The sequence below is a fragment of the Larus michahellis genome, chromosome Z (genome assembly GCF_964199755.1).
Source record: "Larus michahellis chromosome Z, bLarMic1.1, whole genome shotgun sequence".
Lineage (NCBI taxonomy): Eukaryota > Metazoa > Chordata > Aves > Charadriiformes > Laridae > Larus > Larus michahellis.
The window spans coordinates 86,953,704-86,980,659 of record NC_133930.1 but is presented as its reverse complement, the minus strand read 5'-3'; the positions used below and the strand labels follow the sequence as shown (position 1 = coordinate 86,980,659).

The following is a 26,956-nucleotide window of genomic DNA, read 5'->3' as shown; positions in this document are numbered from 1 at the left end:
TTGGTTCCCTCATGGTCCGTCTCCAGAGGCCCGTATCTGTTCTGTACGGGCCCCTGGGGGGGCATGGGGGGTCTGGAGGGGACCTCCTGCTGCCCCCAGCAGGTACCCGCTTCCATTCCCCGCCTCCATTCCCTGCCCTCCTCTCCTAGTTCCCCTCCTTCTGCCTGGTGACAAGAGGGCAGGGGATCATGACCTACAGGCAAGACGTAAGGAGCGCAATGCCCGTCTGTCCTGTTGAGTGTCAATGGGTACATGTGACAACAGTTGCATTTCGATTAGGTGAAAAAGGGATAATGAAAAGCAAAAATTCCTGCTGAAACAAACTGCTGGTTAATCATCTGAAGTATAATCCACCAACTGGGTTTTTTTTATTTTTGCACAGAAAATGTACGTACTTGTTACCTAAAAGCACAAGAATATTTCCAGTGCGGGCAAAGTATCCACACCGGCAGCAGGAGGAGCCGGGCAGGACTCTGGCGAGAGGGTGGCGTTACGGGCACCTCGGCAGCGTGCAGCCACCGCAATGTCCCCAGCCCTGAGACACCGCCAGAGAGCTCGCAGGGATGGGCCTTGTCGTATTTACTTTGATTGAGGCAATTTTAACTACACTTGGTACTTGGGGGTTTTTTAATTACCTGACGCTTGATCCAAGGTACAGGCTTGTCAAAATTACTCCCCTGGGAACACAAACCCTAAGGATAAAGACATGTCCGCAACGCGGTAGGGCTGTAGCGCGTGTCAGTGTTGAGTAGCGCGGCCCATTGTACCTTTGCAGGAACGACAGCGAAGGGTCAGCACCTGCAGGTGGGAAGTTCCTCTGGGTTGTTCATCTCACAGTACCTTCGGCTTCTTCAGAAGCAATGCCTTTCGCATTTCTAGCGGTCACACAACCCCCGCCCCCCCCGCCTTAATTCACGCCACAGCATCCCCCTTCTCTCAGAAGTGTCACCTGGGGAGACATCGGTGAAAGGACCGGGTCTGTTCCCAGCAAGCCGCAACCGTGAGACAGACAAATCCTGAGCAGCAGCAGCATTAGCCCGCCTTACAGTGCCTCCCAAACAAATCTATCCAGTTGAGCTGTCCCTCCAGCCCTCCTTTTCATGCCTTTTCAGTTACTTCTGACAAAAATAAGCAAGGTGCCTTAATTTACAGATGGTTGTTTTGCAGCCATGTCTTGACTTTCTCCAAATTTCTATCCATCCATTGTATGTTGTCTTCAATGGTTTCGATAGCTTGCTGGACACAGCGAAGCCGTGCGCTTTTTTCATCCAGAGAACTGAAGAATTCTTTCACCTGTTGACAAAAATGTGAAAGAACAGTCGATGAAGAGGCGGCCACCTCTCAGTTGCGCAGGAAGACCAGAAGAAACTTGTGATCCTCGAACCTGGCCTTGGCTCTGCCCCGCCTCCCTTCCTCCCTGCTCCCCGGCCCGCCATCCCAAGAAGAGTTTTTTGAAAAGGTTTCGTAGCGGCTCGATCTCACAAGCCCGGCAAGATCACATTTCAAATTCGACCATAAAAAAACGCAGCTGCAGGAGCTGTCGTCTGGTTCCTGCTCGTTCAATAAACCCGTGTGGCCGTTTCAGCCGTGGCAGCTGCAGTGTTTCAGCGCAGACGTCACCGGGGAGACTGAGCGTCCCCTGCTCTGCCCGGTGGCTGCTCTGCTCCCGAACACACCTTCCCCCGAAGCTCGGCCGGGTGCTCCTGCTGGTACGGGCGGGACAACGGTGTGGGACAGACAAGAGACCGTGCGGCTGTTACTAGAGCGGCTCAAGGAGAGCCACTGACCTTTGCCTGCCGGCAGCTCCAGACCATTTGGAGGCGCAGCAGAAGCGTAAGTGTTGACGGCAAAGCACTTTCGGAAGTTTTCCCTACACAGGGACGTCTGCACCTCCTTTCATTTTTCTAAAAAAACCCCCTCCAACCTCCTCCAGTGCTTGGGGAAGCCGCTGCTCTCATCCTTGAAGCACTTGGGAAGGCAGCCACTGGAAACCTGGAGGCTGCTTCTGCTCCTTGAATTCACTGCATTCCCCGCGGCTGCTGCAAGTATTGGCAGCTGCCTCTTTCACTTTTTTCTTTTTTTTTTTCTCTTGTTTTTTTCCCCAAGGAGGCAGGCCTGATCACAAGGCTCAGGCTTGAGCTGGCGTTAATGGCAGACGCTTTTAAAAGATACAGTGACTGTACATACTGTACAAATTAAAGACATCATTTTCTGATAATTTACCTTGATGAGTGTGATACAAGACGCAAATACTTGTACAAAGTACCACAGAGACACAAATAGGATACAAGGAAGGGAGCTGCTGGATTTTCTCCCTCAGCCTCAGAGTGACTTTGCCTGGATTCAGAGACTCGTGCCTGAGTCCCACGGATCCCCAGGGAGACACAGCCACATTTCTGGGTAGGACACGGAAACGTCCCTGCAGCCCCTGCCACTGGACAAGATGCTGCTAGTGACAGACTGGGAGAGTCCGCTCAGATTTAAAATGAAGACTGAAGACCGTATTCTATATTCTCTCCTTTTATATTTAATATGGTTGCATTACTTAGGCCTGTGTTTTGCCGTAAAGCAGAAAAGTCTAAACTGGCAACAAAAATTGCAGCTTCTGAAAAGGCATTGTCAGGAATGCCATTATATCTGCACGTGGGCCAGTCTGGGTTTTTTACCATCGACAGGGATTGTGGATTAAGTCGACAAAATCATTATCCTCTGTGACACCCAGGAGCGCGGAGAATTTTCCCCAGAATAGAGGATACAGAACAGCGGTGTATTTCTCACTGGCCTTCAGCATTTGTCTTCTGTACAATCAGTGAACAGACCTACCGGTTTTTTCTCCCTGTTCTCCAGAGTCGGCAGAAAAAACAGAGGCAGGTAAAGCACGAACGGCAGACAAACGTTGACACGCTGCACCCAGGCCCGCTGCTTAAACAAAGAACATCCTCCTCCTGGGCATTGGCTTAATGCTCTCCCTTCAGTAACCTAACTCATCACCAACACCATCGTTTCGCAAGGAAAACGCAGGGTCTTACCCTGACGCTTCATAACTGGCCGTGCTTTTACCATGTTAAGATTTAATCCCAATTTTAATTTCAGCTATACTACAGCTATGTTTTAAAACCAGAATCTGAATGGCTCACCTGTGCAAGCTGTGACCTTGTAGAGTACCGACTTGTCACTCCAGTGACGATGGTGGCTATGGAATTCGAACCAAGTTCAAATCTGGCAAAAAGAACCACCGATACTCAGAAAATGCCTATTTTTGGAGCCAGTAGAGTTTTAAAGTATAACTGGATAGAGAGAGCAGTAAAACAACTTCTGTTCCTTACTTTTCTACGAATTTCTCCCAATTTGCTTTCAGAAACGTCCAAGCCAGATGATAGCCGGATGGGTTTTTGGAAACAAATACAATAATATGTGGAAGATCCTGAGTTCTTACGATGTCACCACGCAGACCTTGATCCATTAACCTAAGAATCAACAGCAGAGACGGAAGTTGTTTAGACCAGGAGATAAACCTGGCAAATTACTCATTTGGTACCGAGTTTTTGGTTGGAAGTTCCCTTTTCTAAAGGTCCTGACGCGTCATTTCTGCCGGGTCACTTCCGACTTCTCACAACAAACTCCTCGGCCACATCCATCTTTCCCATCGCTGTTATTTTCACAGTTACAGCTACTTGGCAGACCTGTATTCTAAATACCAAGCATAAAATCGGGGCTACAGTTTGCTCCTACTCGAAATCTCCAAATTAATGACAGTCCATCCGCCCCCTGAAAGAAAGGTATTTGTGCCAGTGGAAAATTCGGACCTGCAAGTGCCCGAACAGCAATGCAACGCAGAGAATAAATAACGACGTTACAGAAGAGCTAAAGCACGTCTCCAGTGATACGGGGACACAGCTCCATCGGTGTCGCATGCTGTCACCCCCATCAAACGGCGGAAGTCACAAAACGCGTGGTTTGCAGTTAACACCTGAAAACCTCAGTGGTGCTCAGCTCGCTTAAAAGCGGGAAACCTCAAATTTTTGTAAGAAACGTACAGCATGTGTGCCTGTAATCACAGTCACTAGTAAGGTAAATGAAGAAGTGTCTATCAAGCAAAGATCAGGTATCTTGCATTTTGTCCTAATTTGCTGCTGCAAATTCTGAGCGCGTTGACTCCTGGCACCAGAACACAGAAATGAAAAGGTGCAGCCACTTCCTCTGGCCATATTACCTCTACAAAGCATTTGATACGCCATGAAATGCAAAAGCTCTGAAACGAGACTCTGAATAATTCTATTTCCCGTTTCAATGGTCGTAAAGTTTCTCCAAACACCTTGCTCTTCCTGTGTGACTACTTACCACTGAAGCTTGTCCTTACTTCTGCTGAGGCTGAGAGCCCATTCGATGTCGTCTCTCTCTACGCTGAAGGAGTGCAGTCTGTATTTACTGAGCAGGAAATCCCAGCCTTCGGATGTTTGCGCTCCGACAGCATACACTGCTGCCTTCACGTCTGCTGGCAAGCTACAACAAGTTGAAGACCACGTTACTCTCCACGGCGTACTTAGGACCACGGGTAGAGACATAACCACGTCACCGTCGCACGTCCACTCGCACGGCGGACAACTTATTCAAAAATACTGGTCCCTGGCGGGTATCAGACAGGGACCCCTGCAGCTGTGAAACACTTAAGCGTATCAGGCTGTATCTCAGTGCTGCTCCTGCCTTGGAAACGACTCCCAGAAATTCTGGACTCATCCTTTTTTTTTTTTTTTGTCCTTTATTTTCGTATGCTCCTTTCATGGCTATGGCCAGTGAGATACCGATACGGTCCCCTTTGGCCTGCCCAGGACAATCTCTCAGAGGTACTTTGGAGGGTGTTTTAGGGAGTTCTTCCACCATGAGGAGAAACAAACATCAGGTGAAGTTCATGAACAGTAGGGAACTGGTTTTACAGCGGCTATAGGTCAGTCTTCAGACGTGTAAATCGGGGAATACATGTTATCTTTGCTTTCCAGAACATCTTTACCAAGCCAAGTTGTGGAGTTCCACATGATGTATGTGCTACTTTGGGCACATATTACGCACCAAACTGCGAAGGCGCTGGGAACGTGAAGTCTAAGTTACAAAACCATGAAGGCTCAACTTCAGCGCACGGAAAGGACTGAAGTTTAGCTCTTTTTGTAAATTAACTCTACTGGTATTAAACAGAGTATCAGAAAAGGCAGTAATAGTTACAGAACAGACCTCAAGGTCCCGTTGGATTTCTGCCATTCTGTAAAATATCCTTTGGCTTTGTCCACGCACGGCTGGTACCTGTGCACGCAGGCGAACAGCAGCAGCGAGTGCCTAAGAAATCTCTCAGACACTGAGCCTTCATCGCTCCAAGACTGCTTGTCAATCAGGTCTTTAAACAGATTGACTATATACTCCTAAGACACGGAAACAACACAGATATATTTTAAAGTGCGTTTTATAGGGTACAGGCAGAGTTAGAACATTCTCGATTTTTAAAACCTTACCTTTAACTGTTTCTCTGTACCATCCGTATCCCTCCTCTCCACAAGCCTGTATATAGGAATCAGCTCGCGCATACCCTGGAGTACAGGCATGATTTGTCTTTCGTGTTTCAGGTACAAACTCAAATCAAAAGCTTTGGAAATCGACAATTTGTTTACGCTAAGGAAGCAGACGACAGGGGATAAAACAAGTTATAATTAAAACGTAAAAGCAAAAGCAAAAACTTAAAAGCAAAAGCAAACTTAAAAACTTAAAAGCAATTTTTTTGCGGAAAACTATACAAATAGGAATGCCTTAAGAGTATTTTCAAATCTCTTTTTAACTCTGCTTTTGGAAGTGAAATGTTGCTCAGCAGCTACCCAAGCTATGAAACCTAACATTTAACCTTTGAACTAAGAAATGGACTGTAAGAGAATGACCTCGGAAGATCGACTTTTTGCCCGCCTCTCTCACGCGCCGAGGTTATCCCAGCAGAGCCTCTCCCTCCTGCCCTCTCCCACTATTGCTTTTGCTCTGCAAACCACACACGTACAGAAGGAATCCCGCCACTGAGATGACCTCCTCGGCAAAACACCCTTCCAGCTCAACATGTAGGTATTTGGCCTGCAGTAAGCCTCGAAGCTACAACGCCAACTGCTCCTTCACTGTCTTTACCTGACTCGGCAAACTCTCTCCTACCCCTGCCAGACACCTCTCAACGGTTTCTTCCAAGAGCAAATAGAGAACACCCAAGAGGTCTTTGCTCACTCCCCCTGCTCGTTTGTTCACCCTTCTGTGAATCCTTTTCTTCGGACTCCTTTCCGTGTCAGCTCCCTGCACACGTTCTCATTTTGTCCTTATTCACCCGTCTCTTCTGCCTCAAAATACAAGTATGCTCTAGTCACGCATCACAAAATGAACTCTGCTTAACTCAATTTGCATCTCTAGCTGTCCCTTCCTCCTTCCCTCTCGAAGCTCCTCGAACGTGCTGAAAATCTCGCTTCACTCTCCTCTTTCCAAACGAGAAAGACCTTTCCTCTGCTGTCCAAATGAAAATCGCAGCTAGGCCTGCTGACATCCCCTTCAGCTGCCAGCTCAAATTCATACGATCTTAATTATCGCCCATCTCCCTGCCACTGCCCTCTTTCTCAAACACCGGGAGCTCAGACCGGGAATTACTTTGGCCGGTTCCTTAGTTCTCTGAGCTGCGCACAAATGTTGGCAAAGCGCCTCTAGGACACAGCCTTTCCTAATGCATCCCCGGGAACCAAGATTAACCCCGATCAGAATCACATCACGCCTTTATGACTGTAACAGCCTTGTTTCTAAACAACAAATGGCACCGGGATCTTTCCAGGTGCAAAAACATTATCCTAGTCCTTCACGCTTCACGCTTCACACTGGCATCCTTCCCTTAGCCAACAACAAATATTGAACACAACATGTTTCGCTAAATAGGGTTAGATAAATCCACTGCAACCAAGAAAAATCCTGGGCTTACACTGCTGTAAGCAGGAAAAGAATACGCTCTCCACCTACTTAACAGATTTAAGGAATACTACGTACTTATCGGCACTTCCTTCCCCAGTAGTATACATGCAGAAATACAGAGTTTGTATTTTCTTCAGACTTGGGCAGAAGGCCATACCTCACGAGCTGGAATACGTTGTTAACCAGACTGGCTCTGTCGTTGCTGCTAATTGCTGCGTGGTTCTCTTTCAAAAGGTTAATCAGGCGATCCCATCCGTCATCTTCGTAGTGCACAATGTAATACCCATTCATGTCCACGTTGAATTTAACCCACTCCACCTCTTCCGGGAGGATAATGACATCTGGAAACGAAAATGGAACTCCTTTTTTTTTTCTTATTGATTCAAACACATCCTCGTACTACACCCAATGACAGTGTTATTCTCATTTCAGGCATTTAAAGAACACAGGAACACGGTTTCTAAATACATGAACAGATTGATGTCGTGGTATTATGGGGCTGACAAAAAATTGCTTCTCCGGTACCAGTAGTTCCAGTTCCCCGGTCCGAAAAAAACTGTGCAAAACTAAAAGGCTTGCAAACAAACGTTGAATACATTAATCTCCTGTTTCGTCAAAGAAATTACCTGCTTTAGTTGTCATCAAAAATCTCTCCACCGTGTCAGATTTACTGGTAATGTAGGTTAGAGGAACGTGCCACGAGTACCTATTGCAAAACAGAAGTGCTTTGTTTAATGAAAGAACTTCACAAAAGCTTCTCCAACTTGTCCCAGTCCAACCGCTGAGTAATACCTTTGCCCGCGCGGTAACGGCAACGCGCTGCACTCGCACCTCTGCGCTCAGCGCAGAGCCAGAGGCACCTAGCCAGCTTTCGTTTTGTTTGCTTGGGGGATGACTGACACTGAAGCCGCGACACTACAAACTTTCCAGCCTGGTCCCGCTGGCACGTCTCCAGCGTGGGCTCGCCCAGAGGCGCAGACACTGCAGCTCTGCAGCTTCTGCCACCGTGGCCAGGCGTGCGGGGTCCAAGGACAGGAGTGCTACCGATCCCAAGCTACACCGGGAAAGCCTCCCAGCCAAACAGCTCAGGGAGCGCTCCTCGAGAAGCAATAGTAAGAGCTCTTACTGGACATCGCTGCCTGCCATAGGACAGTATTTCGGTTTGTGTGCTGAGATTGCCCCATTCTGTTTACCCTGTGGACAAGGCAGCGTCTACTCCCTTCACGTAGCGCTCCTGCTGCAGGTGGACGTTCTTCCCTCTCACTGTGACAGTTACCAGGGGAAAGCCTTTTTGCAGCGTCCAGGTGTCCATCATTGCCCTCACGTCAGGAGGTTCTCTGTTAGTCCAGTGCTGGTTTTTAGTGAGGGAAAAAGACAACACGGAGGAAGAGGAAGAAGACAGGAGTACACTGACAGTGAAACAGAAACGGGTATGTCAGAACTCTAAAAGGCCCTCGGTATTGGTAAGCTCTACATAGGTGCGGTTAGACTGGATGACATCTCCAGCTGTTTATTTTGTGGGCGGTCTCATATAGTTAATGACATCTCATTAAGTTCTGCTGCTTTGCAGTCAGCCCTGGGCACAGGAGTAGGATTTCTGTCCGATGTCAGAGGAAACAGATCTCCCGTGGAACTGAGGAAACTTTACACTCCCTAGGACCGTGCTCAAGCGGTAAAGGATGCTTTTGGAAGGGGCACGGATCAATGCCACGGCACGGAACAGTAACATCAGAGGGCACAGACACGTGCCAAACTCCTAAGCACTGGCAGGTGGAAAACCAGATACTTACTGCACTTGAAGATGACTGTTGGCTGCTTCTGCAAAAACCATCACCTTGTAGTCCATTTTTATCGTTACCTATTGTAGGGCAAATCTGAAAGGAAAAAACCCCAAAGTTTTGGGTCATCTCGCTTTGATGTCATAATCGTAAGTACTGGCCACAGTCCTCAGTAATATATTAGAGACAAAACACCAGAAGTTACGAAATTTGAAAAAAAAAAAAGAGAATAAGGAGTACTTGCATTTGTCATGCTGTTCCACAAATCTTCATTTCTTGTATTCTGATAGCTGTATTTCTGCAGGTACTGGACAAGTCCAGCTTTAAACACATCAGCAGTCAGGTAGTCCCTCAGCATATTTAATACGCAAGATCCCTGAAAAAAAGAGTCACAAAGTGTTTACACAACTACCCCTTTAGCTGGCAAGGTGCTTGTTTCAGAAGAGTTCCAGCATACCACTAATCTACATAGCAGTTCACTTTTCTATGTCCCTCTGAATAAAAAAATACTCAGGTTTTATGCATATTGAAACAGTACTTTGGTCTTTTTGTGACGACGGCTCTTAAAAATATCACCGATTGAGCAAGTGATGTTATTGGTTTTTTTAACTACTATACATGCCAGCACCACACGATGCTCCAGTGAAAAACACTCCTTGGGTTAAGACCCTAAAAAAGTGGGTTAAGACTAAATTGATACAGAACAGGTAGAAGAAGCAAAGGCTTCCTCATTTGAGAAATCGAAAACGCAACTGCCCTTTGAATCCACCCAGGTGTTTCCAACAAGGCATTATTCCAGTCATAAAACAATTAACACCGTGACTCGGGGACATCTTGTATGTAGGGGTAAAATCAGTAAAATGCAATTGACTAGTACAAGCAGCACAACTGAAATCAGCAGCAGTTATGTACTTTACCTTCTCATAGGAAACGCTATCAAACATTTCTAAAATTTGAGCTGGATCTTCCACAGAAGTAGATATAGCGTGTGAGGAATTTAAGGCATCCACTGCCATGGCATCAAAACATCTCCGTAAGAAATAGTCTTCCTGATGGGAGGCAAAACCAAATATTACTACTAAATTTTGCTCGGTGACTACTGAATCCCTACGCGTTCACTTCTCAGTCCATTCCCCATGATCTTTTAAGCCACACAAAGGAAAGAAGACTCAGCTTCCTTTTTATTCCAGAGCATAAAAATAACCTCCAACCAGTAGTACAGACAGCCAAGTGACTTCTGGTGTTTTAAACTAACGTAAATAGTTGAGCTAGTGAGACTTCAAAATAACTCCCAAAAGACACCTGCACATTCCAACAGTTTGATGACAGAGTGGTCAGTAAGCGTAAAAAAAAATTTAAAAAAAATTTAAAAAAAAGAAAAAAAAGGAAAAATGTGAATTTCCCTATTATCGTAGCCACTTAGGCTACGGCAAAATTCTGCCCAGATGCACCGTCCATCTGACTTTGGCAGAAAATGTCACGTATCGGGCCTCTGCTAGAGCTAGCGGAAGGATTTTGGTGTTTTCAAATCTGACCCTCTTTGAAGAAATCAGACAAAAGAATTTCTTTACATTTTTGGAAGTCTAAGTCTCTTTAAAAAAAGAATACGTTTGCACCGCAATCGTTAACTTCCGTCATCAGTTCACGAAAACATTTACATATAGTTAAATCGATATTCCTATCCTTCCCAGTTAACGTCAGATCATCCTATCAAACAGAAATTTAAAAGTGGTTCACAGCACTAATCTGTTTCATCTTTGTCCTTACTCAGTAGTGGATTTCGAAGGCAGTTATAAAACAAGAATACAGTAACAGCTGCTTACAACTCTCAGTTCTGGATGGGTAACGCTGACTGAGACGAACTCCATAAACTTCGCAAACCCTTCATTTAACCACAGGTCATTCCACCACTCCATGGTAACAAGGTTGCCAAACCACTGGGGGAAAAAAAAAAGGACTTCTGACGTTAAATACACAATTTCTCACAAAGGTTGCATTGCATTGAGAGGGCTGGCAGATGTTATTGCTAGACCACTCTCCATCGTCTTTGCAAGGTCATGGGGAACAGGAGAGGTGCCTGAGGACTGGAGGAAGGCTGACATCGCTCCAATCTTTAAAAAAGGCAAGAAGGAGGAGCCAGGGAACTACAGACCGGTTAGTCTCACCTCTGTCCCCGGGAAGGTAATGGAGCGACTCATTCTGGATGTCATCTCCAAACACGTTGAGGAACAGGAAGTCATTGGAAGTGGTCAACATGGATTTACCAAGGGCAAATCATGCCTGACCAATCTGATAGCTTTCTATGATGTTATAACGGGTTGGCTGGATGAGGGGAGAGCCGTAGATGTCATCTACCTTGACCTCAGCAAGGCTTTTGACACTGTCTCCCACAACATCCTCATTAGGAAGCTGAGGAAGTATGGGCTAGACGAGGTGACAGTGAGGTGGATCGAGAGCTGGCTGTGCGACAGAGCTCAGAGGGTTGTGATCAGCGGCACAGAGTCTAGTTGGAGGCCTGTAACCAGTGGTGTCTCCCAGGGGTCAATACTCGGTCCAATTTTGTTCAGTATATTCACTAATGACCTGGATGATGGGACAGAGTGTATCCTCAGCAAGTTCGCTGATGATACCAAACTGGGAGGGGTGGCTGACACTCCGGGGGGCCGTGCTGCCATCCAGCGTGACCTGGACAGGCTGGAGAGCTGGGCAGAGAAGAACCTAATGAGGTTCAACAAAAGCAAGTGCAAGGTCCTCCACCTGGGGAGGAAGAATGCTAAGCACCAGTATAGGTTAGGGGTGGACCTGCTGGGAAGTAGTTCTGAGGAGAAGGATCTGGGGGTCCTGGTAGACAGTAAATTATCCACGAGCCAACAATGTGCCCTTGTTGCCAAAAAGGCCAATGGAATCCTGGGCTGCATAGGGAAGAGTGTGGCCAGCGGGTCGAAGGAGGTCATTCTCCCCCTCTACTCTGCACTGGTGAGGCCACAGCTGGAATACCGCGTCCAGTTTTGGGCTCCCCGGTTCAAGAGGGACAGGGAACTACTGGAGCAGGTCCAGTGTAGGGCAACCAAGATGATTGAGGGACTGGAGCACCTCCCTTACGAGGAAAGGCTGAGAGAGCTGGGACTCTTTAGCCTGGAGAAGAGAAGGCCGAGGGGAGACCTTATTAGGCCTTAGAGGGCATATAAGTATCTAAAGGGTGGGTTGAAGGAGGATGGTGCCAGACTCTTTTCAATGGTTCCCAGTGACAGCACGAGGGGCAACGGGCACAAGTTAGAACACAGGAATTCCCGTTCAAATACACGGAAAAACTTCTTTACGGTGAGGGTGACAGAGCACTGGAACAGGCTGCCCAGGGAGGGTGCGGAGTCCCCTTCTCTGGAGATTTTCAAGACCCGCCTGGCTGCAGCCCTGAGGGATGTGCTCGGGGCAACCCTGCTTTGGCAGGGGAGTGACTAGATGATCTCTAGAGGTCCCGTCCAACTCTGAAGTGTCTGTGATTCTGTGATTTATGAAGCTGCATTTATGGTATGTTATTGACCGCTACGGAACCTTTTGCTAGTGATACAGCTTGCTCTGGCCTCTTCCCATTGCATTCTCCTTTTAGCAGTAATACAGCAAAACATGGGCTTCTACTCACATTCCACTCACAAGAAACCTTGCAAAGAAACCCCGTTTGGCAGGGAAGCCGCGTATGAAATGGCGCACCTTTCCAAACTTCCATGTTCCCATTTTGGCGGCCTAAAATTAATTTCAAGGGCTGTCAATGGTGCAAAGGCCCCACAGTGCTGGAGCTGCTGGACTGAACGCAATTGTACCTCCAGCCCTGCGCGTCGGTGCAGCCTGCCAGCACTCCTTCCCCAAAAGCAGTCCTCCTCGTTCACAGACGAGCCCTCAAGCAGAGGCCGCTTTTTTCAGCTTCCAGCTCCAAGATCCTCCTCCCCGCACAGCATCCATCAACCCTGACCCCTCTGCAGGCCCTTCTGAACTCCTTATTCTTCCCCAGATCTCACCTGATGAGCCAGCTCATGGGCTATTATCATAGTAATCTGAAGTTTAGAAGACGCCGAGGACTTTTCAGGGTCATACAACAATGCGGATTCCCGGTACGTGGTCAGTCCCCAGTTTTCCATAGCACCAGACTGAAAATCAGGAAGAGCTGCTAAATCTAGACAAAAACATTAAAATACTACTGGTATCGTTTTCCTCAATAAAGAACTCGCTTACCTGCTCCTCCCACTTCATGACTGCTCCCACATAAGCACAGGTATCACACACACTTCTAAAGGCTCTCTTTAATGTAATTGCAAAAACATACTTTCAAAAAAAGCTCTACACAGAAGACAAGGATCTTCAGCTCCCAGTGGAGCTTTTCCTCAAGTTCTGTCAAGCAGACACTTACTCCAAAAGCCTCTGAGCCAATCTGGGCCCTGTCTTAATACTCTAAATTTCTGGTTTTGTGGTATTTTACTGTCGGTGCTTAATAATGTTCTTGAATGCATGAAATTATTTAACACTTACCTTGTTTCGGTAAAGGATATGGAATGCTGAAGTAATCCTCATAGAAGTCTAAAAGCTTCACCGCAGCATCCAACGCGTAATCAGCTTGCTTGATCTTGTCTGGCACCGTATACACAGAAATCTACGGCAGACAAGCAGGCAGCACTTCAACCCCAACATCAAAAGCTTACAGAAGTTGCTCTTTACCACAGTTACTTTGATGACCATAAAAAGGGACACTAGAGCACACGCCGATCACGTCTCGTACACGGGCTACTGAAACATTTGCAGAAAAACATTATCGGAATTAGGAAAACAAGTGTTAAAACTCACCCACGAGAACCACCACACCCCTCCAAAGACTTCTACTATTTCCAGCCCTACCACGACAGAGTCACTCAACTGACACAGGTTTCCATTAGTGCTGATACTCCATGAAAACTGGAGTTCATTTGTCTTTAATTATACAATCTTAGATGAAACAAGCTGTCACCGATGCATGTAACTGTCTAAGAAGTAAGCCCGTTACCAAAAACCTGTGAAACTCACAAAGCCCAGAATGCAAATTGATCACCCAAGTACAGAATCAATTCCTTTCTCTCTTTTCCCTCCTGTAAAACGTCGAGACATATAAATCAGATGATCTAACTGCAAAGTAAAACATTATGTATTCATACAGACTTAAATACAAAAAAGCTCTTAGAAAATGAGACAGAGTTACCTTAACTCCGCGACTGGTTATTTTGCTGACGGACTTAAAGTCCGAAACGATAAAGGCCACGAGGTACGTACTCATCTTGACAGTGGTATCAAAATGGTCCTCAACAAGCCAGGGAGTTAGATTCACAGACTTCACCTAAAAAACGAGCACAGCGCATCACCCAGTGTACTACCTGCGAGGACCCTGGCACCAACAGTTGCCGTCTTTCTTCTCACTTTACAGATACTGCATTTTAAAGATAGATACTACGTTACAGTTTAAAGATATTACATTACTTTACAAAGACATACTGGAAAAAAGCCATCCCCATGCCCACCCTTCCCCACAGCGAGAACGGAACTGCGCGTACGTATAGACATAGGGGCACTTCCATTCAGAAGCGTTACTTACTTCTACACCGGTAAAACCAGAAAAACAAAAACGCTGTTGAGCCCACCGATGGAATTAATCTCTGCTCACACCGATGGAATTAATTAATCTCACATTGATGGAATTAATCTCACACAACTTTAGCTGATCAGCAGCTGTATAAATCTCAGCAGCCGTTGTTACATGCGAGAGAAGCGAGCTCCTCCAAATCGTGACTCAGCTACCTCGGGTGTGTGGTTTCGCATAAAATGAGGCACTGTTGGAGGTATCCATTTCCCCTCTTGGTTACAGAGAGCCCTAGCTGACCAACTTGACCGGCAACACGTTTAGCCCCACCGAACTGTAACACTGCCACTCACTCCTTAGTCATTTTTTTATCTGTTTCTCTACAAAAGAATTGATTTTTGTTATACCAACTTTCCAGACTTTTCATTTTTGAAAGGTACTTGGGTGAGGGGTGGGAAGTGCTGTTCCCTCGTATAAAGGTTAGTTTCCTTGCAAACCAGCAACTAATAGAACAGAAGAACTTACGGAGAATCTCTTACGCCCAAAGGAAGATCCAATGTACAAAACACAGTTAAGCCCATATATGCATACGTATTTATAATCACAAACAATATCTGTAGCTACTACACGTACAGCACTTTCACTCTGAGATGTTTTTTTAGAAGTCCAAAGGCTATTCTTTTTTTCACAGAGAAAGTCCTGTTTATCTGACAATTAAGTTAAGACACATGAATCATGTATTTATTCACACACATTTCATCATTCATCTTAAAATCTAAGATCAACATGGAAAGTATTGTGTGAGTAAAAGAAAGATTTTGGAGGCTGCGCTGTGCTGATCATTCTCACACTTCTGCTGAGAAGCAGGAACCCATACGATGCATTATTTTCTTCATTCTGTTTTAACCTTGTGTCAAGACTACCAGCAATAGCACACACACGCTAATGGGAAGGGAAGGGAAGGGAAGGGAAGGGAAGGGAAGGGAAGGGAAGGGAAGGGAGGGGAAGGGAGGGGAGGGGAGGGGAGGGGAGGGGAGGGGAGGGAAGGGAAGGGAAGGGAAGGGAAGGGAAGGGAAGGGGAGGGGAGGGGAGGGAAGGGAAGGGAAGGGAAGGGAAGGGAAGGGAAGGGAAGGGAAGGGAAGGGAAGGGAAGGGAAGGGAAGGGAAGGGAAGGGAAGGGAAGGGAAGGGGAAAGGGAAGGGAAGGGGAAAGGGAAGGGAAGGGGAAAGGGAAGGGAAGGGGAAAGGGAAGGGAAGGGAAGGGAAGGGAAGGGAGGGGAAGGGAGGGGAGGGGAAGGGAAGGGAGGGGAGGGGAGGGGAGGGGAGGGGAGGGGAGGGGAGGGGAGGGGAGGGAAGGGAAGGGAAGGGAAGGGGAGGGAAGGGAAGGGAAGGGAAGGGAAGGGAAGGGAAGGGAAGGGAAGGGAAGGGAAGGGAAGGGAAGGGAAGGGAAGGGAAGGGAAGGGAAGGGAAGGGAAGGGAAGGGAAGGGGAAAGGGAAGGGAAGGGGAAAGGGAAGGGAAGGGGAAAGGGAAGGGAAGGGGAAAGGGAAGGGAAGGGGAAAGGGAAAGGGAAAGGGAAAGGGAAAGGGAAAGGGAAAGGGAAAGGGAAAGGGAAAGGGAAAGGGAAGGGGAGGGGAGGGGAGGGGAGGGGAGGGGAGGGAGGGGAGGGGAGGGGAGGGAAGGGGAGGGGAAGGGGAGGGGAAGGGGAGGGGAAGGGGAGGGGAAGGGGAGGGGAGGGGGAGTGGAGGGGAGGGGGAGGGGAGGGGAAGGGGAGGGGAGGGGGAGGGGAGGGGAAGGGGAGGGGAGGGGAGGGGAGGGGAGGGAAAGGGAAGGGGAAAGGGAAGGGGAAAGGGAAGGGGAGGGAAGGGGAAAGGGAAGGGGAGGGGAGGGGAGGGGAGGGGAGGGGAGGGAAGGGGAGGGGAGGGGAGGGGAGGGGAGGGGAGGGGAGGGGAGGGGAGGGGGAGGGAGGGGGGGGGAGGGGAGGGGAAGGGAGGGGAAAGGGAAGGGAAAGGGAAGGGGAAAGGGAAGGGGAAAGGGAAGGGGAGGGAAGGGGAGGGGAGGGCAGGGAAGGGGAGGGAAAGGCCCCAGGGATGGGGTGTCTACCACGCCCCTGGGCAACCTGGGCCAGTGTCTCAGCAAACATGTTCAGGTCATCATTCCCAATAAAAGCAACTGCCTGAATATTCTGTTCTCCTTTTGCTTTTGTGTTTCAAAGATCATCAGTCAACAGCACATCATTAAAAGTATCCACCTACAATTGGCATATTGGACAGCGCAAGGTGCTTTGGTTCCCTCCTGATCTTAATTGAGAACCTGGCTTTGAAGGCTGGTTCATCAAAACATGGGAAGGCCATTCGCGCAGCTGTCGGCTCAAACTGTGTTGCTGCAAGCACTCTAAATGGGGGGAAAAAAAAGGGTTACGGTCAAACACCCTCACAGACACAGCGATGTCTGAAAACAGAGTAATTTCACATTTACACAGTAACTACAGGTACTACCAAAAGCTTTTGCATATCACAGAATCATAGAATCGCAGAATGTTTAGAGTTGGAGGGGACCTTAAAGCCCACCCAGTGGCACCCCCTGTCCTGGGCAGGGACACCTCCCACCAGCCCAGGTTGCTCCAAGCCCCGGCCAACCTGGCCTTGAACCCCTCCAGGGATGGGGCAGCCACAGCTTCTCCGGGCAACCTGCGCCAGGGGCTCACCACCCTCACAGCCAAGAACTTCTTCCTCAGATCTCACCTAAATCTCCCCTCTTCCAGTTTAAACCTGCTCCTTCTTGTCCCATGGCTCCCCTCCCTGCTCCAGAGTCCTTCCCCAGCTTTCCTGGAGCCCCTTGAGGGACTGGAAGGGGCTGGAAGGTCTCCGCGGAGCCTTCTCTTCTCGAGGCTGAACCCCCCCAGCTCTCTCAGCCTGTCCCCACAGCAGAGGGGCTCCAGCCCTCCAAAAAGGATTACCTGAGTTCTCCTTCCCGGGTCCTGTAGGTGCTTTTATAAAAGCCATGGAAGGACTCGGAGAGATTTGCCCGGTACTGGATGCGGAGGGTGTAGTTGTGCCCAGCCCGCAGGGGCTCAGCGGTGAGGAGTGCCACCTGCTCCAGGGCCTGGTGCTCCACCACCCGCGCCTCCTGCGCCGGGCGGCCGTGGCCAGCCTCGACGGTGGCCCTGGCGATCCTCAGGTGCTTGCTGTGCAGGACTACCGCACTGGTCTGCCAGGTGACTGTAACCTCGATGGCGGCGCTGCCGGCGAAGGTCAGGGTGGTGAGGTTGGGATGGATGACGAGGTGGTAACGCAGTGGGACAACATCCTTGGGGAGTCTCACCCCCTGCCAGGGGAAGGGCGTGCTGTCACCGCCGAGAGCCAGAGCCGCGCTCAGCAGCCCCACCAGCCCCGCCGCCACGGCCAACGACGGCCATGGGGGCGGCCCGGCCCGCCGCCGCGGCGCCATTTTACACCCGCCGCCTGAGGGAGCCGGGAAGGAACGGCGGGAATTCCCCCGCTGGGCACAGCCCTGGGGCGCGTGGCGCGGCACCGCACCGCACCGCACCGCACCGCGCCGCAGCCCCGGCAGCCCCCAGACCGCCTGCCGCGGCCGCCGGCCCCCGGCGCCGCCGCTGCCGCCCGTCGCGACGGCGGGAGGCAAAGCGAAAGCGAAAGCGGGGGGCCGGGCACTCCGCGCTGCCCGCCCCGGCCCGGCCTCCGCCGCGGGTGGCTGATGCCGGCGCCGCCGGGGAAGGGGAGCGGCTGAGGCGCTGCGGGTCGGTTACTGAACGGGAGCCGCCTGGGGAGAGGCTGAGGCGCGCCGGAGGCGGAGACACCCGTAGGGGACCTGCTCTGCCGGGCCCCCCCTCGCACCCCTGCGGAGCCCCGCCGCCCCCGACAGCTGGAGGGACTGCATTGGATCCCGCTTGCGGCCCCGGGGAGCCCTGCTGTTCCCCAGGCAGCTGGAGGGGCTCTGCCGGGCCCCGCGGGGAGCCCCGGGGAGCCCCGCGGCTCCCCAGGCCCCACGGGGCCTTCCGTGGGGCCCTGCGAGGCCGGGAGAAGCCCTGGGGCTCTTGGCGGGGACTGCTTGGCCCAGCTCGTGCATCAAGAGGAGTGTGGCCAGCAGGTGGAGGGAGGTCATCCTCCCCCTCTAATCTGCCTCGGTGAGGCCACATCTGGAGCGCCGTGTCCAGTTCTGGGCTCCCCGGTTCAAGAAGGACGGGGAACTGCTGGAGAGAGTGCAGCAGAGACCTACCAAGATGCTGAGGGCACTGGAACACCTCTCTGATGAAGAAAGGCTGAGAGATTTGGGTCTCTTCAGTCTGGAAAAAAGACGGCCGAGGGGGGAATCTCATCAACACTTACAAATACTGAAAGGGGGGGTGTCAGGAGGATGGGGCCAGGCTCTTCTCAGTGGGGCCCAGGGACAGGACAAGAGGTAAAGGAAACAAACTTGAGCGTAGGAAGTTCCACCTAAACGTGAGGAGGACCTTCTTCACTTTGAGGGTGGCAGAGCCCTGGCACAGGCTGCCCAGAGAGGTGGGGGAGTCTCCATCTCTGGAGACATTCCAAACCCGCCTGGACGCGTTCCTGTGCCACCTGCTCGGGGTGACCCTGCTCTGGCAGGGGTTGGACTGGGTGAGCTCCAGAGGCCCCTGCCGACCCCGGCCAGTCTGGGATTCTGGGATTGCAGCCCTCTCAGCAGAACAGAGCAAGCATCACTAGCAGGTACATTTTTATGTCATTTATCTCAACACAACAAATTACATTGATGGAGCTGCGTGACCCGACACTAATAAACATTTGGGCTTTTGTGCACAGAGAATCACACGGGACTGAGGTGCTGCTGCCACAGTCCAGGAGACCCCGGCCAGGCCCAGGGACGCCGCACAGGGCTCACACGCGCCATCGCAACAGCGTTCCTTCTGTCGCCCGAACCACCGCCGCTCACTCGTGTATCAGACCTGTCAACCAAAATCCTAACTGCAGTTTTTCAGCAAAACAATAACTTCGTTTCTGAAAATCCTTGTGATTATGTCTTCATCTTTTGAATGCTTCCTGCACAGTGGGAGCCCACAAGTTAAGTTTGGTCCCTGTTAACTGCGGCAGAGCTTTGAAAACCAAAGGAAAGGGGGAAAAACAACTGTAGGCGGACCTTCATCAGACTGTGAGGGCCTTCATGAAGCATCATGGACAAGTATTTTACAGGTTTTTTAAAAGACATTCTATTCAGTTTTAATACACCAATGCTTTTTTAATTAGTTGTAGGGTTTCTTTTGTCTTTCAATAGCTATTCAGGTAACATTAGGAATAAATGAGAAGTAACAAACATCACAATGCATTCTTAAAAACTTTATTAGTGTGACACAGGTTCTCAGTACAGACTGCGAAGTACAGTCAAAAGTCTAAATATCCCCAATTTAAATCTCCCGTCTGTCTCTGCCTGCGGCGCTACATACTAGAGTCAGCTTTTTGTATCAGTACAAGTGTTGGAATGACCTTCCTCCGCGAGCTAATGCTGAAGCAGTGCAAGTGTAAGGATGTGCAGAAAGATGCTCTGCGAGTCACGGAGACAGAGGAAAACACGCGGCGGCCCCTGGCACAGCTCCACTGCGACAGCGAACCTGGGAGCAGCGCCCGCTCCTGCAGAGCAGCTGAACGTGACATTGTTCCTCGCAGCCCTAACTTCTGCCCTATTTCCGCATCCCCTCCTGGGGCGCGAGGAACAGAAGCAAGGACTACAAACAGTGCAAAATTAAAAAAAAGGTCCGCCTGTTGACCTGAACTTCTCTTTGATCTCTGCTAAAGGCTCGTGCACCTTCTGTATTGACTCTTCTGTGATGGTAACGGCGTCATTGTCACACCAGGATTTGTATTTGTTCAGTCCAAGAGACTCCTGACATTACCAGATAACAGTACAGATGATTGGAAATAGGAAAAAAAAAACAAACTAAAATCCGTATCTGGTGTGTTTTTGCTGTTTTAACTACAGGTAAGGCAGCATCCGAAATACCTGTTTTATTACTAGATGCAATTGATGAAGCGGTTAATCCCCAGTTTCTCATTCTTTAGCTACCCACAGCTTATCTACAGTTTCCTACCAGGAACTGGCTTGAGGTAAGACTGCGCAGCCAGGCTGAGGTGGGCTGAGGATAACTAAAGCTCACGGCATTCCAGAATACTTAATGCATTCACTGCAATGCTAAAAATGCTAGCACATATAAATTCTTCTGAGATTTACAGGCACTATGTGGAGATTATGTGCAAAAGTCTGCAGATATTTTTTTTTGGCATTGCTATTCATTTATGAAATATATTTCTTGCAAATATAAAGCATTCTTTCCCTCTGAAAACTGAAGAAAATTACAAAAAAAGTCAAAGTATATGAGTATAATAAAATGAATGGCTAGGGGGGGAAAAAAAACCAAACCACCTTAGTCTACTACTGGGAAAAAAGAAAATATGAAAAAAGTCCAACAAGTATCACTGTACAAAAACCACCCAAAATAACCACATGGGTTTTGCATCAGCTTTTGTTCTTCAGGAATAATTATCCACCAACAGAAAGACGATGTTTTACGTGATGCACCAAGATCCTGGGAAGGAAGAAAAAGAAATTAAAAAAAAAGGTTAGAGTGCTTACCTTCTTTAACTTGGGAAAAATATTCACAAAATAAATCTGGGAAGAATTATCATAGAGATTTAAGTCTCTACTGACAGCAAGAAACTCAGGAAGGCTAAACACCAAGAGATTAGGCACTGTTTGAGAGTGACACTGCCGTGAGCGCGGCACTCCCCGGCACACGCAGTGATGACGCCTTCGGCCTGTGCGAGGCTGGCGGGCGGATCGTCACATGGGATTTCGCCGGGTACCGTCACTCACCCCCGCAGCGAAGCCAGGGCTGACGCTGCCGTCGGAGGGGAGAGGCTCCTCCGCCGTTCGGAATGCCAGCGCTCGGGCCCTCCCGGCTGGAGCGGCCAGCGCAGGATGAGCCGCTGCCTCTCCCCTCCGCACCTACCACTTGTGCCACGCTCCACAGCGCAGCGACCGAACATTCCATGGACTAACGATGACGGTCGCAGACCCCAATTACTCTAACGTTAAGAGCGTGCTCAAGCCAAGCACAAACAAGTACACGGTGGCAGCGGAACACGTGCACAGAGCAGAGCACCAAAACCTGCTGCAGCGGCCAGCTTCACTGCGGGAATATTTATCTGTTCTGCACGCCGTTCCAAAATTAGCCTGGTGCAGAAATAATGACATAATCTCACTGTCCTAACGACAGGAACAACCAGTTGAGGTGTGCTTGGTCTTCATTTCTCTGTAACAAGGTCTTACTAGGGAAGCAGTACGTCACGTCTTGGAATCCTTAGTTACACGAACCTAAAGGAATTCCGCTACATGAAGTCATTCTGTATGAACTATATGGACAAAGGGTGCGGGGAAAAAAAAAGTAAGGCCTTTCCTGCCTAGGACAGTGAAGTTCAAGGTCATTCCAAGTGTCTGTAACCATCTCTTGCTTCAGTTAAAATTCCGTCAACAAAACCCAGCTTTAATAACACCAGCATGAGTTGTCCTTGTGGTAGTTCAGGGAATAGAGAGGAAGAAATCTCACCCAATGATGTTAACGCTTAGCTTGTTTTCTGCTTCTCAGATTTGCTGCTGGAGGACTGTCCCTTTGCCTACAGAGCAAGAGGAGCATGAGACAGTAAGAAACCGTGAAAAGCGAAAATCTGAAATAAAACAGTGAGTCATGAGGAGTCACAGTTCAGACTTAAGTACGATCTGTGCTTGAAATACGGACAGTTTAGCAACGGTATTCGTAACTTGCGCTGTGTATGTATATTTTCATTTTCCCACCATCACTGACTCAGTTTCAGCTACAGAGGGCTGTGGCTGACCTGTTCATACCCTATTTCTCAACATCCTTCCACCCATGCTACTGAGCTTGTCACAACTCAGAACATTAAAAAATACATCGTTCTGAAGAGGAGTTAAAGACCGCCCCACTCCCCAGTTTTATGTTGAAAATTCTAAGTGTTGAGCAATATTAGTTGTTTAGCTTACAGAAGTAAGTTTTAATTAAACTGAATTACTTAGGGTTATAACAGGGTGTGCTTATGCTGTTTGTCTAGCTTTGCTTAGCACGAACGGCCAGCTTTGCTGAAGCCTTTAGGCTGCAACAGAGCTATTTGTCTCAGTAATGTTCCTAGCAGCTGGTGCAGTGCTGCGTTTAGTTTGTCACTGTAAGAAAAATGCTGGTATCACACCGAAGTGTTGGCAGTGTTCTTCCCTAAGTCTGGGACTTCTCAGGTCCCCATGTTCTGGTGGCGAGCGCAGGTGCACAAGAAGCATAAAGCAGAAGATCGGGAGGCGACAACCCTCCGCAGAAGCTGCAAATCAACAAGATCAGAGCAGCCAACGGCCGGCCTGGACACAGAAAAAGAATCCCAGAAGGTGTCAGAAGATCCCAGACCAAACACCACCACTGGGCTCAAAGACGCGCAAAGAGCGCCTGAGGGGCGGGTGGAGATCCAGGGGTATAAATGCCCGGGGGCTTCTTTGTTCAACGTCCCTCTCCGGCGGCACCAGCCCGGGCTGACCTCGCTGCCGGACCTGTCAATTCCATTACTCGTTTTTATAAAGTCAGCGTCTGAGACTCTGCTGCAGGAAACCTTGGGTGGCGCCTGAAGAACGAGGGAGCGCCTGAGAGCGTCTGTCTGTGTGTGGAGTGGGAAGGGGCCGCCCAGCAGCTATTGGGGGTTCCCTGCCACGCAGGGACCTGGTCCTGGCAGTGACAGCCTTGGGGGGGTGACACTCTTGGGACGGGTGTCAATGCTCGGGCAGTGGCTTCTCTAACAGACAGTTCTGATGTTAGACAAAAGGCATGTGTGGCAATTTCATAATGAAGAAAAATCCCATCACTTGAAACACGAAACATGAAATTTCCAGAGCAGATGTTACCATCTGATTCATGCATCTACCAGCACGTATCCTGTGGGAGAACAACATGCTGGGGAAAGCTTCACCCTTACCTACATCCATTCTGGATGACAAAAGCAACACAACCTTTTCTAATTATTATTTTTTTAAATATAGAACGAACTGCCTTCCTTTTCTCACCAGATTAATTCTACATGCTTATTTATGTAGAATTACATGTAGGTCTTCATTCATTTTTTTAAAATGAGTTGCAATAGTAACTTGAGAAATGGACGTGTGGCTGAAGGAATACGTTCTAATCACTTTCAGAATGTTACTTAAAATTGTCAAGGAAAAAGAGGTGTGATGGGGATCCCGAGGCAGCTACAGGATGTGAAGTGTGACTCAGACCAGCAAATATGGGAATGAGAAGCCTGTGGAGCACACACTGAGCGCCCTGTAGAAGACCACACTCTCTCTGAAAGAAACATATTTTAGCCCCCAATATTGAAAATCTCCCTTGAAACAGACAGGTGCTTTTCTCCTATGTATACACTTATGAAAATGGACCAAGTTCAACATATTGATGTAAAGTTCTCCTCGAAGAAACATCCATGTAATACAAATCCAAAACCCAGTTGCCCACCTTTTGTGTTTATAGTGGTAACTATCCATACTATAATGTGTATGTTTCTACCTTTTTAGGGTCTTTGGGTTTTCCTTTATCTTTTGGGGTTGGTTTAGTGGTGATGGTTTCCTTTCCGCTTTCGTCCTACACTCCAAAGAAAAAAAAATAATTACAGTTACAAACAGAACAGAGAACTGGTGGCTCCTACTTTGACATCTGCCATAACATTATTCTAAACGTGGTTGGTAAGGTGGGAGAGAAGTCAACGCAGGACACGTGCATGTAATTACTGCCCTCAATCCACGGCAAGCTGCAATCTGGAGCCTTGCTTAATGCCGGGGAGACTAGGACACCGGAAAGCCTGCACAGATGAATACGCTGGTATAACGGGGCGCATCTTGTATTTACTACAAAGTAATAATGTTGCAGCAGAAGATCTAGCTCCAAAGCTCATAACCAAATAAAACAGCACATAAAACACCAACATTTTGTCCAAGCTGTTTGAGGATCTGGCGTCAAGGCAAGCGCTTGGGAACCAGCGCAACGGTTCAGAAGAGCTGCTTGTAAACACAGCTATTTCCTCCCAGGAATTACATCTGATTTGAACTTTAGTTTCAAACCTGCTTCTTCTCTTCCCCCCACGAGAAGAACAAACACAGCAAAAAAGCACAATCATAGTCAACACTCTAAGTATGGACAAACTCATAATCCACTCTTGCTAACCAGGTGCGCTGCAGTATAAACTCAGGGAAGCTAATGCAGAATTCCACTTGGGAGCTGGTTATGCTTCCACAGCTGTGTCTGTCCAAGGGATTTAATCTTTCACTGCTAATACCTGGTTTGGTCAAAGATCAAAGATCTAGTTAGTACATTCAAGCTTTGTTCTTTCTTTCTCCTTGCAGGAAGCAGGCGGGACGCTACTGCAGGAGAAAGGCAGGGATGGGCCAGCAGGAGTCCGTGGCAGATGAGAGACAACAGTTCCTGCTTTCCCAGCTGAGTACAAAAGCTATTCCCCATTCAAAAAAATGTTTACGCTTCCCGCTGTCTGCAGGTGAGGCACCAGGGCATAGGATAGAACATGTCAGATACAGGATAAGAGAGCAAACAGGTAACAGGAGGGAGTTACTGGTTCTTAACCAGTTTGAGCTCTTTTAGAAAACAAAAGGAGTCCAGGATTTTCACACCAATATCCCACCAGCTGCTTCAGATGGCTCCTCTGCCAAGGAAGTGGGTAATGTGACTGCAGTGTCACAGTGGATGTCTCAAAGCCATACAAGACCTCTACCTCTGCACAAGCTCAAGGTAACAAACTCCGGGTTCAGAGCAAGCAGAAAGCTCGTCTGACAGGGATGCTTCTCACATGTGGACTAAACCTCAGCCCCCTTCTTCACACTCCTTTCCAGCACAACCATCCTTTCTCAAACACTGTCCTCATGTTGGTGACCTCCAAATCTATGCTGCTTCCACTGCTAGTTCATTTCATATAGCCTTGCATGTGCAGCACTTTGCTGGGAAAAGTCCGACAGCTGTTTGCCAGTTGTGGTCAAGACGATTATGTGACAAATAAATGCTCCATTTCTCATTACAGGACCTCTCCAGTCCATTCCTCCTTCGTCTTTCTTGTCAGCTCTACTACTTTCCCTAACACACCTAGAAATCTTTTCTACTCCTAGCGTTTCTCTCTGCAAAACAGTCCTGAACTGTTTTCTCAGTTCCAGCCTACAACTATTGCTAGGTGGCGCATGCAGTCATTGCAGAAATTCTTCTCTGCCTCTCTACATTTTTTGGACACTCAAATCTGTACAAAAACTGTCACCACAATTCTCTGCTCAACTTACTTGTCCAAGCCCATCTTACCTGTGTAAAAGACTCTATACTCCACAAACCCTCCTTCTTCCAAATATTTAGTACAAAGCAAGATACATCAAACTTCCATTATAGTCGTAAGACAACCACTGCAGCTGAACAGCATCTTCCAAAGAGGCTAGCTCTAAACCTAAACTGAGCTACTGCAAACAAAAGCGAGGAACTTTCACGAAGTAGTAAAAAACTGTTTATTTTGCAAGTTATTAGCGGAAAATGTCCTACCTTTGAGTGCTGTGGTGTGGCAGGAGCCTTTGCACAAGTATCGAAGTCACCTGATAGGGCATCGATAGCTGCAGAGTCATCAGTAGGCTTCTGCAATAACGTTAATTCTGAAGTCACACAATACGCAACAACCCCCGCTGCCAAACTAATGTTTCAGAATTTATGTCTGCTTTAGTTATCCCTTTCTTAAAAAAACCCACCATAACTGAGTTCTACACATATGTTAGAACAGAGAAGTCTGTTCGAAGTTTCCAAGATGGACAATTTCTTTGAATACTGGACCTGAACATTCACAGTGTAGTTGTGCATAAAAAATGGATTGACTATGAAGAGTTACTCTTCACAAAAGTTTTACTGTCCACACTGTTACTATTCCTACTGCGTTCATTAGCATTTACAAGAATTTGCAAATGAATATGAGAATGAATCGTGACTTGATACCACTTAGAAAACAAGATCAGAGCACCCAGCATGAAACCAACACAGAACAAAAATATCATAAATATTACCTTTTGTTCTTTGCGTTTCGCATCATCCTTTGCTGTTGGCTTCACTGGTTTACCCTTGGGAAGAAGAAAGATTGCATCCACGTTTTGAACTGGTCAGATTAGTTGTAAGATACAAACATGTCACTGGGAGTCTACAGGCTACAAAGATACCTGAACCATTCTGAACTGATTTCTCTATTCCTCATGCTACTTATGCAAAGTCAGTTCATGATGTACTTTCAAGCTCTGTTACTTTCACTACATCTGCGATATCATCTTTTGACCCTTGTAGTCTATTGGAAAAACAGTTTCCTGATCCAGAAAAGATGAAATCACTGTCAGAGCAGTCACTTGCTTCAGTGCAAGGCAGTTTCCCAGGCTTTAGGTATACCATCAAGGTAAGACTTGTATATACCCTTTGTCCCCAAACTTGGAACGGAACTGCTTGGCATGAACACGCATTATTATTCACAGTTTGCAAGGATCTCCTGTTTAAAAGGAGACTA

The 26,956-nt window shown here is 48.3% G+C and overlaps 2 protein-coding genes across 11 annotated transcripts in view; both read right to left on the bottom strand.

The window, feature by feature from the left end:
- Window positions 1-339: 339 nt before the first annotated feature.
- On the bottom strand, window positions 340-17,932 carry LOC141736269 (endoplasmic reticulum aminopeptidase 1-like). Of its 3 annotated transcripts, none has more exons than XM_074570201.1 (18): window positions 17,299-17,932; window positions 16,595-16,733; window positions 13,969-14,103; window positions 13,269-13,389; window positions 12,761-12,915; window positions 10,571-10,684; window positions 9,665-9,796; window positions 8,992-9,123; window positions 8,760-8,843; window positions 8,163-8,320; window positions 7,596-7,675; window positions 7,127-7,310; window positions 5,502-5,658; window positions 5,227-5,411; window positions 4,342-4,503; window positions 3,327-3,467; window positions 3,138-3,219; window positions 340-1,293 (listed from the first exon to the last, which is right to left on the bottom strand). In XM_074570201.1, exons 1-18 carry the CDS (start codon window positions 17,787-17,789, stop codon window positions 1,147-1,149), a joined length of 2,799 nt encoding a protein of 932 aa, XP_074426302.1. In that variant the 5' UTR covers window positions 17,790-17,932; the 3' UTR covers window positions 340-1,146. The 3 variants fall into 3 exon arrangements, with proteins under 3 accessions (XP_074426302.1, XP_074426303.1, XP_074426304.1); XM_074570202.1 differs by having other exon boundaries at window positions 5,296-5,411; XM_074570203.1 differs by lacking the exon at window positions 340-1,293 and adding an exon at window positions 2,507-2,836.
- A 1,121-nt stretch (window positions 17,933-19,053) lies between these two features.
- Window positions 19,054-26,956, bottom strand: part of CAST (calpastatin) — a 67,466-nt gene continuing 59,563 nt past the window's right edge. For 4 of the 8 annotated variants that reach the window (XM_074569106.1, XM_074569108.1, XM_074569104.1 and 1 more), the window contains exons 26-30: window positions 26,472-26,525; window positions 25,963-26,052; window positions 23,944-24,023; window positions 21,940-22,006; window positions 19,055-20,919 (exon numbers count right to left, since the gene is read on the bottom strand). In XM_074569106.1, coding sequence (XP_074425207.1) covers window positions 21,949-22,006; window positions 23,944-24,023; window positions 25,963-26,052; window positions 26,472-26,525 — 282 coding nt within the window. In that variant the 3' untranslated portion in view covers window positions 19,055-20,919; window positions 21,940-21,948. Of the gene's footprint in view, window positions 20,920-21,939; window positions 22,007-23,943; window positions 24,024-25,962; window positions 26,053-26,471; window positions 26,526-26,956 lie in introns of all 8 variants that reach the window. The other 4 variants (XM_074569110.1, XM_074569111.1, XM_074569107.1 and 1 more) reach the window with 2 other exon arrangements.